This window comes from Papaver somniferum, chromosome 6, assembly GCF_003573695.1.
Source record: "Papaver somniferum cultivar HN1 chromosome 6, ASM357369v1, whole genome shotgun sequence".
Lineage (NCBI taxonomy): Eukaryota > Viridiplantae > Streptophyta > Magnoliopsida > Ranunculales > Papaveraceae > Papaver > Papaver somniferum.
Window position 1 is genome coordinate 26143211 of NC_039363.1, and position 10646 is coordinate 26153856.

The window sequence follows — 10646 nt, forward strand, 5'->3', positions numbered from 1 at the left end:
TTGCATCTAATAATGGAAGGTTGATATTAACCTGCTTAAAAACCTCAAATATATCATTAAAGTTGGACTCCCTCTTAGTCGGAACTAGCAGCTGGGGAAACGGGGCTCTGGGAACAAAGCCGGGCTCATCAGGACCCTCATTGGTCTCTTTAGAGACTCTGTCAGTCTCTTCATTCTCTGGATCAGACGGGTGAACTACAGCATGTTCACTATCAGGCATGGCAACCTTATTGTCAACTTTCTTTCCACTCCTAAGGGTTGTGACAGCATTCACATGATTGTAAGATTTCTCTCCTTTGGGGTTAGGATCAGTACGACTAGGGAACCTTCCATATTCTCTCTCACTTATGAACTTAGCTATTTGTCCTACTTGAAGTTTTAATTTGGAAAGACTCTGGGAATTATTCTTCAATTCTTGCCTAGTTTCTTGTTGAAAGCTCATGTGGTTCTTTGATAGCATGTCATGGTTATTTGCTAACATAGTGAGAGTTTCTTCTAAGGTAGAGATTTTTTTCTCGGAAGTGTTCTGAGACTAGGTTTGATCTGAAGAGTTCTTAAAACCAAAACCTGGGGGAGGCTGAGAATTCCTAGACTGGCCGTGACTCTGGCCCTTAGACCAAGAGAAATTAGGATGGTTTCTCCAACCAGGGTTGTAGGTTTCTGAGTATGGGTCAAACTTCTGACGGTTCTCAAACCTAGCATTGGTATAGACATCATGGGCTTATTCTTCACTAACCTGACCTTCCCAAAATGAGTTATCGGGCTCTATTCCACAACTAGAGACTTGAGAGGCTCTATTAGGTTCAACAAGGGACCTATTTTTAGACTGACCCATTTCCAAAGCTTCTAACCTTCTGGACAAAGCAGCAAACTTAGCATCTGACGCAAAACTCGTATCTACCATATTAGTGCTACTTCTATTGACCAAGAGTCTTTTAGGGGGTTCAACACAAGATTCCCACTGTTGGGATTTTTCAGCGATAGCTCCTAAGAAGGTAAAAGCATCATCAGCATTTTTACTAGTGAACTCACCAGCGCACATAGACTCAACCATGGCTTTGGTCGAATAGTCTAAACCATCATAAATAATCTGTACGAGTTTCATATTATCAAATCCATGGTGAGGACACTGAGATAGGAGATCATTGAATCGCTCTAAAAACTTATAAAGAGACTCTCCCTCTTGTTGCACACTAGCACTAATTTTCTGCCTAACAGCTGCAGTTTTATGCTTAGGGTAGAATTTCATATAGAAAGCAGCAATAAGTTCCTGCCATGTTTCAATGGATTCAGATGGTAGGTTGTTCAGCCAAGTCTTGGCTTTATCTCTCAAGGAAAAGGGAAACATCTTAAGTTTCAAGACTTCATCGGTAAGGTCTTTTATTCTAATTGTCCCACGGATTTCCTCAAAGTCCCTAATATGGAAATAAGGGTTCTCATCATCTTTTCCTAAGAATATAGGGATCATCTGGAGAATACTAGGTTTATCTCGAAATTAGCCGTAGTGGCTAGCAATTTAATGCAAGAGGCTCAGGTGGACCTAGTTGGGAACATGTAATCTTTCAAAGTTGACATCGCTGGCACAACAGAAGTACTAGGGGTACTTTCCTCACGAAGAGATAGGTTCTCAAAACTGAAGTTTCCAAAAACAGGGCTCTCCAAAGAAGAGTCTTCGAGCTCCCTGCTTAAATCAAAAGAACTACTAGGTTTTTCGCTAATCAATCGACCTAGAGTATCTCTTTTCCAAGCCCTATTAACAAAATCGGGCATACACTAAAAAGAATTCAAAAATAAATAAAAATCCTAACAGGAAGGTTCTAGCAATCACACAGCAGGCTGACTCGACTTTACCACAGCAAACCTAAAGATTTCTAGCAAACAACAAGCATGATGGCTCCACTTAGATTGTTTCTAGACCAGCTTCTAATCCTTCGAAAGGGAATTCGTTACAATTTAAGCAAACCCCTCTGGAATCAATCCGAGTTAAAGCAAGTTGAATCGAGGCGAGGGAAGCTCAGTGGAGCTTTGATACCCAAAACCTCACCGATCCAATGCGGCGCAGTCACGCATTTAACTCGCAGAAACCGTCAAGAACTTCGAGGTGTGCTTAAAAGAGTAAGCAATATTTTTCGAATGATTGTCCTGTTAATCTCGATACCCTATAGGTCTCTTTCTAGTCCAAATTTTTGGCTTAGGTTCGCTTTAGGATTCGTTTTCCTAAGGCGGGCAAGAAGAGAACGGTGATGAAATCCGAAACCTTATCTTGTATGGCCAGTCCTTGCCCTTTACTAGGAATTTAAAAACAGTCCAAATTCGTCCTCAATCAATGAATCACCTTAAGGAATACAATAACTCGCTTACAGGAGATTCGCGAGTGTTTCGATTGGACTTACCTCCCGTACCAGACGGGGGATGAACCGTTGAAGTCGACTCGGGCCACGACTCCTATGTCATGTACGAATCCGAGGGGCCGAGACGATATCGTAATCGTCGTCCTTCCCTGCAAACAGTTTGTATTTAAACTACCCTTCCGTAGGGTATAAAAATAAAAATAAAAATGTCCAAAGTTTAAAGTCCACAGTCCACAAAAATAAAGTGCAAAAACAAAAAGTAAATTACAAAATATTTCCTAATACAATTCTAAAAAATAATAATAAAACTAAATCCTAAAAAAAAATTCTTCTTTTTGTCTTCTCTTTACGTTTTAAGCTTTTTTTTCTCCAAGTCCTTAGTGTTCACTTCAAACCTGTAAATCAAAGACAAAAAGGAACGTAAAAAGGAACAAATAAAAATAAACAAAAAAAATAAAATAATAAATCTAAAAAAAATGCTACCTAAACACAAATCCCCGGCAGCGGCGCCAAAAATTTGGTGGATTTCAAATAGTGATTGTAGTAATAGTGGTAAAACTGGGTCTTTTCAGACTTGTGAAGAAAACAATTTTTTTAGATTTAATTTAAAAAGGAAAATAAATAAAATAATTCAATTTTAGAGAAAATTACCAAGACTAGGATTCCACCATTGACCAAATAAATAGTAAACTCTAAATAGTTTTTATGCAATTCTATCCTTAAAATCAATTCTAATATTTGCCTCAAATATGTTTTTGAAGTAATAATTGTAATCAAAAAGTATAAAACATCAAAAGTTATTAAAACCCAGCATGCTTCATCAAATTAATTCACAACTATTCAATAAAAACTAATATTTCAATTTCAATTTCAATTCCATGCAAATAATCAAATAATAATATTGCAAATAAATAGTAAAATTAGAATTATACCAATTAATGTGGAACAATGGCTTCCTCCGTCGCCTTGGCTAATGGGTTTAGCTCCTCATCCCAAAAACACACTCACAAGATGTATCCATGGATTAATAGGTGTTTTTATTGATGTAAATAATGTAGAATTGAAGTTTGTAACGCTGTAATAGTGTTACAGTGTCACTGTTACAAAAGGGAAAGAGCTGAAAATTAAACGGTACTTTTCTGTTGCTGTAAAACAACGACACTCGTTTCTGGTTTTAAGACTGTTGAAGAACGACTGCCTTAGCAGGTCTGTTCTTTCTCTTCTTCTTCCTCCTCGAACAGCAGCAGCAGCACTGTAACTCTTTGTAATCGCTTCTCCTCGGCTCTCCTGGACTCTAAGCTCTCTCCTCAGGTTTTCTAACCCTTCTATGATGAAAACACAGCTATTTATAACTACCCAATTCCCTAGAAACTCGATCAAATCCGAGAATAATCTCATTATTCTTCTCGGGCAGTTTGGAGAAAAATCACTTTCCTGTTGATTCACGTGGTTCTGTTGGCTATTCTCTCGTATCCAAACTATTCTCTGACTTGGAATGAACTGAATTGGTATATATCCACGCAAGAATATCCCATAAATCTCTCTGACCAATCCCAAACCCTAAACAGAGAAGCGGTATCCTGTTTGGACTTTGATCTCTTCTCCCGGCTATTCCAGCCCAATTGGATCGAGGAAATTGCCCATAGAAGCCCAGTTAAGTCTATTAGAGTCCAGCCCAATCGAAATCCAGTGTTGAATCTCATAAAATCACGTCAAAAATCCAAACTCTAATTTACTGCTGTGAACTCCAAATTTCCCGCCATTTTTCTGTTTTGAACGTGAAGAAAAAGGGTGTCCCCCTATCCTCTGATGGGGTGCGAACAACAAGTGGTCACCCCTTATCAAGTGGGTGCCCCTTATCCAACTTAAGGATGTCTTTAGCAATTCTTCTGGGATGTTTTCCGCACTTTTTCGGGGTTCCTCCGGGGTATTTCTGGGGTGTCTCCAACATACTTCTGGGGTGCTTCTGGTAGTTATCAACGGAGGTCCAAATGCCGCATTTTTAGCCAATTTCGCCACAAAGCCTTATTCTTCCAAAAACACCTACAAATAAATAAAATAACCAAATAAGTACGATATCGAGCACTAACAATATATACAAATGAGCTATATTAGACACATAAATGTGTCTATCACATGACATTAATAGATGCACCTAAATCTAGCAAAGATTTTGTAAACCTTGTCTTACCAATTGTGCAAGGTACAGTAAAACTACCGGGATCTTTTAATTTAGGTGAGAGTTTCTTTAGAAGATATGCCGTAGCGTTTTCCCCCACACTCATTACTTCATTACCGGTCAATTTGTGCTTCTTAGTGCACAATTCCTCTAAGAACTTTGCATAGCGAGGAACTTGCCTTATCGCTTCAATGAGTGGTATGTTCACTTGGGTGTTCTTGAAGATCTCATAAATCTCTTTGTATAGTGTCTCCTTCTTGGACTTTTCAAACCTACTAGGAAAAAGAGAAGTGACATTAGTAGAAACAAGAGGTTTAGAGTTAGAATTTGGTATCAAATCAGCCTTGTTCGGGGCTATTTCATCCTCTTCTTGCTCCAAAACAAGTCCATGAGTTTCCGTGATGTTGCCGGTTGCTTAACTTGCTTCCCACTTCTTAACTCAATAGCATTGACGTTCTCCTTATGGTTCAATGGTTGCGAAGGAATCTTTCCAGATCCTTGTGCCTTGAGTAGATTAATATCATTATCCAATTGACTAACTTGGTTTTGCACATCTCTCATATCCATCTCGTATTTCTGCTGGAATTGGTTGAAACCTTGCATTGACTTCGAAATCTCTTGCATCCCTTGCATCATAAGAGTGAATTTCTCATCCACACTTGTGCCTTGAGATTCTTGATGTCGTCTTTGCATAAATTGGTAGCCACCTTGTTGGTTGAAAGTAGGATATGCTGCAGCTTGCTTGTTGGTGTAACTGAAATTTGGGTGATCTCACCAACCCGGATTGTATGTGTTGGAGTACGGATCATACCTCGGCGTTTGCTGATTTTGGAAGATAGCATTTGCATGCTCCATATTGCCTTCATACGATGGAACAATCACTGCAGAAATTTGTTGCATCATCCTATCCATATTACACATCCTCTGTTCCATATGAGAAACGTCACCGACTTCATTAACCTTCTTGAAAAGAGTTTCTGATCGGGTGGAGAATTGCTGCGAATTGGATGCCATATTCTCAAGGAAAGCTCTTGCTTGTGCGGGTGTCTTGTCAACTAAAGCTCCACCACTTGCAGCATCAATCATTGTCCTATCATTTAATAAGAGTCCTTCATAGAAATATTGGATGATAAGTTGCTCCGTGATTTGGTTATGCGGACAACTTTGACATAATCTCTTGTAACGCTCCCAATACTCATACAAAGTTTCACCTGTCCTTTGAACAATGCCGCGTATCTCTTTCCTGATTTTTTCTACCTTGGATGCGGGAAAGTACTTCTCAAGAAAATGTTTCTTCATACTGGTCCGTGTAGTAATGCTACCTACTGGGAGATTGTAAAACCACTCATTGTCCATATCCACAAGAGAAAAGGGGAATGATCTAAGCATAGCGTTATCGGTTTCAACGTCCTTTGGTTTCACACTTACAAGTACCATGTGGAATTCTTGAAGATGACGATTTGGATCTTCCCCCGCTAAACCATGGAACTTGGGCAATGAGTTGAGCAAGGTTGGTTTCAACTCAATTTATTCGTCCAATTGAATACACAAGGGTTGAGTGTTCAATTATGGTGATGCAAGATCCTTGAGTGTTTCCATAACTACTTGTTCTTCCTCTTCTTCGGAATCTGCGAATTCACTTGATGAACAAGGAGGAAGCGGAGTGTTGACCGCTCGAAACAAGTCCTTTAGTTGAGTGACGGATCGAAGACGGATACCAATGGGACTTGGTCTGCCCTCTTTAAGCATTCACCAAAGAAATAGTACCTGAAAATAGGATTCTCAAAAAATTTATTAGCAAATTAATATTGAAACTAAAAGCAAAATGAATAACAAAAAATAAAAATAACAACTTAATATTACAACTGCCTCCCCGGCAGCGGCGCCAATTTTGATGAGGTTGTCAATCTATCAATAATAATTCTCTTTTACTACACAAATTTATAAAGAAGTAGTGAGGCAAGTCGAGTTCGTATCCACAGGGAGGTGTGAGTTTTAAGCTATTATATAAGCCAAATTGTTCTTGTTGAAAGACACAAATTACAGGATTGCGAAGATTGTAATTCAAATTATGAGATGGAATTGACTAGAGATTCTTTCGCCACAACCAAACAAGATATTATTAATCATACAAGTTCTACTCCCAATTGATTTCGATTGTTAACAACTTTTAGACAAGTTATAAGCTCAACTAATCTTTGGATTCCTTAAATCACCGCATAGAATAAGTTCTCTAGCGGATTCTAATCAGATGAACCACCTAAAATAAGCTCTCTAGGTGTAATTCAATCAATTGATAAATGTGTGAATCAAGTTGCACCTAGCCACATGTTCATAATCTCGACACGTTAACCTAGGATTATCTTTTACACACTATTGCATACAAAATCCCTTTGCGACAAATAGTGAACCGCTACTTATGTAAAGATCACTCTAACAATTACGGATTAAAGTTTTCAATACTATCATTAGAGTTGCATACAAAATACCTAATTGTGTACTTAGATACCTAGCATACTTCTCATGGTCATAAGATCGGTAAAAGGTAATCAACAAAAGATATTTATCGAAAGAATAACTTGCAAGAATTGATTAATAAAACATGTTCGGAGTTTTGAAATCCTCCCCAATCAATAAAATTATTAGCTACTCATATCAAGGTTCATGGAAGGCATAAAATTTAATAAAAGATGGAAATCAAACACTTGGTTTAGAAAATCCTGGAACTTGCAAATCCAGGTGAGCTGGTGATGAAGAACTGGTTGGGAACTTCTGTCAAATGCCTGATGTGTTGTTTCCTGTGTAAAAGGAGTTAGTCCTTGTTCAGTTTCTGCGCCTCCCTTATGTAGCTCTCCTTCCCTGAAATATCGTAACCTAACATCCCCATCAATCCTTGTTCACTACCAACTCTCAGAGCTTCAAATCTCGGCCACACACTACTCAAAACCGACGGCAAAGACAGACCATGTTGGATGTATTCACGGCAGTAAACTCTTTCCATAACTTACCATGTAGGCTTCTAAATCAGGTCCAAGCCAATGCCAAACACCCCTTGTACTCAACATCCAACCATGGCTAAGAACTGGACAGAACCATGGAAAATTGCAGTTGCCTGGTCACACTTTCTGGATACTCAACACACCATACGAATCTCTATAACGACCCACAGCTCCATCACCTTGTTTGCCTTGTCTTAGTGACACAATCCCATTTGAACACATCCCATAATACCCACGACACACCTGCTACAGATTGACCTTCTTTCACTTACCCTTGTTAACTCTTGTTTCCACCTCTGTGTAAATTCGAACTCCATTCTCAACCTCTTCAGCCAAACCCTTACACATGACAACATTGTAGTCATGGTTACAATAGCAACCCTTGGCCTTAACTGGCTTGTACCAACCTCCCTATCAACTTCGACTAGCACCATCAATTCCTTGTCTCAGCTCCTACACGCACTCCAGAAATGTCGAGATGCACTACAGCAGCACCAACTCCCAATTGCAGTCTCATTCTCTCACTGCCAGAACTGCACAACAACAACATCATATACCAATTCTGTTCCATCTCAGCTGCGACAAAATCGCTGCTTGTACAGCCAACGAATCCATAGCAGCATCGTCTTCAATTCACCTTCTTTCTCAGCTTCTCAAAACATTTCTCGTGTACATCGCAGTAAGCAACCACATTACTCGCAGCAGCAACACTTCAAACCTTAATAAGCATCCACAGTTCAAACCCCCCTTCAGATTCAATTGCACTATCCCTGTAACTCCAACCTCAGTTCGCTTCATCATGAATTCCAACACCACTGCAGCTTCATGCCAACATCTCCTTCACAAAATTGCACTTCTTTACAAGACTTGAGCTTCAGTTCAAGACTTTTATCAAGCACTCAATGTGCATTTCTGCTGCTGATACAAACATGAAGTTCCCATTGATTTCCATGATCATGTAATCTCCTTTCCTTCAAACATTCACACATTTGACACAAACCCATTACTCCATTCAATGTAAACTGCTCAATCATTCATAATCTTCACCACTCAGTCATCATCGTTTCTCAATGCAAGTAGCAGCAGCTTCATGGTTGCTTTCTCGTAGTGACATAGTAAGTGTTATAGTCTATCTGTGTAGATAGTCTTCATATATCTTTATGTGTAGACTATCTACACATATATGTCCTGATCTTGTACCATATACTTTGCACGTGTGTGTTAACGTATGACTGTCATTGAGTTGTACGGACAACTATAAATACTGTCCACACAGTATATTGTGTTAACTAAGAAACTATGTGTAAATCTTAACTCTGTAATTCACTTTCTTGATCAATGGAATCTTTCAATTCTCTATTCTACTATGGTATCAAATGAGAAATTCTGATTTCTCTTGGTTCGATCTTTTCCGCTCTCATAATCTCTGAAATTCTTCATCTTTTCTTTCTCTTTCTCTCTCAATTTCTTGAAAATCTTTCTTTTCTTTCTGAACTGATTTCTAGATCTCATAATCAATGGAAAATCCAACATCTTTTTCTATCTCTAAAGTTCCAGTCAATCAACTAATGAGTATTATCAATCTTAAACTTACAGATTCTAATTTCTTAACATGGAAATCTTTGATGTTGCATGTCATTCGCAAATTCAAGATTATGAAGTTTCTTGATGGTTCTCATGAATGTCATGTTCAATTTACAACTCTAACTAATGCAAATAACGGTGTTGAGAATCCTTTGTACTCAGATTGGATCGATGAAGATTCAACTACCATTATATGGATTAATTCTACAATCTCTGATAAGGTAATCTCTTACTTTGTTAATTCTTCCACTTCATATGAATTGTAGAAAGCAATCTGTGATCGATTTGCTCGTATTTCTTCAACTCATTCCATACAACTTCGTATTAAGTTGCTTACAATCAAGAAAGGCAATTCTACAATCGTTGGTTATACAAATGAGATCAAGACTATCACATATCAACTTGCTGCTTGTGGATCTGTCATATCTGATGATGAGATTGTTGTTGTTACATTAGCTGGTCTAGGTTCTGAATATAGTTATTTCTCTACATCTTTTCGTATTCGAACTCCTCCTATCACAAGTATTGAACTTCATAATCTTCTACTAAGTGAATAATCAATGATTCAACGCAATCTTGCTGCTAATTCTCTTGAATCCACAAATAGAGCCTTCTTCCCAGCTGGTAGAGGTTTTGGTAGAGGAGGCAGAGGCTCTAATCAATCCTTTCAAAGAGGAGGTCGTTTTTCTGGTAGGGATTCTGGTAGATTTTCTGGTATCTTACCTACACCAACACCAACATCTTCTTCTCAGCCTACTTCTGTTTCAAGACCTGCATTTTTTGGCACTAAGGAAAGACCTACTTGTCAGATCTGTCACAAGTATGGTCATGCTGCAGATGAGTGTTGGAATCGCATGAATTTTGCATATCAAGGCAGAGAACCTCCTAGAAATCTGCAAGCGATGATTGCTACTGCAAATATTTTTGGCCACAATCCTTGGTATGTTGATTCTGGAGCCACACACCATCTTACTTCTGATGTCTCCAATATTGCTTCAACTTCATCTTATCATGGTGGTGAGTCTATTAATACTGCTAATGGACAAGGTATGCCTATTACGAATTGTGGTTCTACTAATATTTCAGTTCCTCATCAACAATTTAAGCTGCAAAATATTCTTCATGTTCCACTAGATGCACAAAATTTGATTTCAGTGCATAAATTCACTAGGGAAACAATTGTTCACTTACTTTTACTGCCTCTGATTTTACTGTCAACGACATTTAGTCTCAGAAGACTCTCTTTCAAGGGCCCGGTAAAAATGGTTTATATCCCTTGACATGTGACATTTTACCCGCTTCAACAACTACATCAACACCTACTGCCTGAAACTGTGCTAAAGCTTCTTCAACAACTTGGCATAGAAGACTAGCTCATCCTTCTTTTCATACTTTTTATAGACTTTCCATAGTCATAATCAGATCATTGTATTGAATGTCAACTAGGGAGATGTCATAAGCAACCCTTCAGTACATCTGTGTCTACTTCTCAATTTCCAATTCAACTTTTACATATGGATGTCTGGGATCCTG

At 38.5% G+C, this 10646-nt stretch overlaps 1 protein-coding gene across 1 annotated transcript; it reads right to left on the bottom strand.

The window, feature by feature from the left end:
- Positions 1–4483: 4483 nt before the first annotated feature.
- On the bottom strand, positions 4484–5967 carry LOC113290673. Its single transcript, XM_026540256.1, has 3 exons — positions 5342–5967; positions 4913–5284; positions 4484–4802 (listed from the first exon to the last, which is right to left on the bottom strand). The coding sequence occupies exons 1-3, from the start codon at positions 5965–5967 to the stop codon at positions 4484–4486; spliced, it is 1317 nt and encodes a 438-aa protein (XP_026396041.1).
- Positions 5968–10646: the final 4679 nt, after the last annotated feature.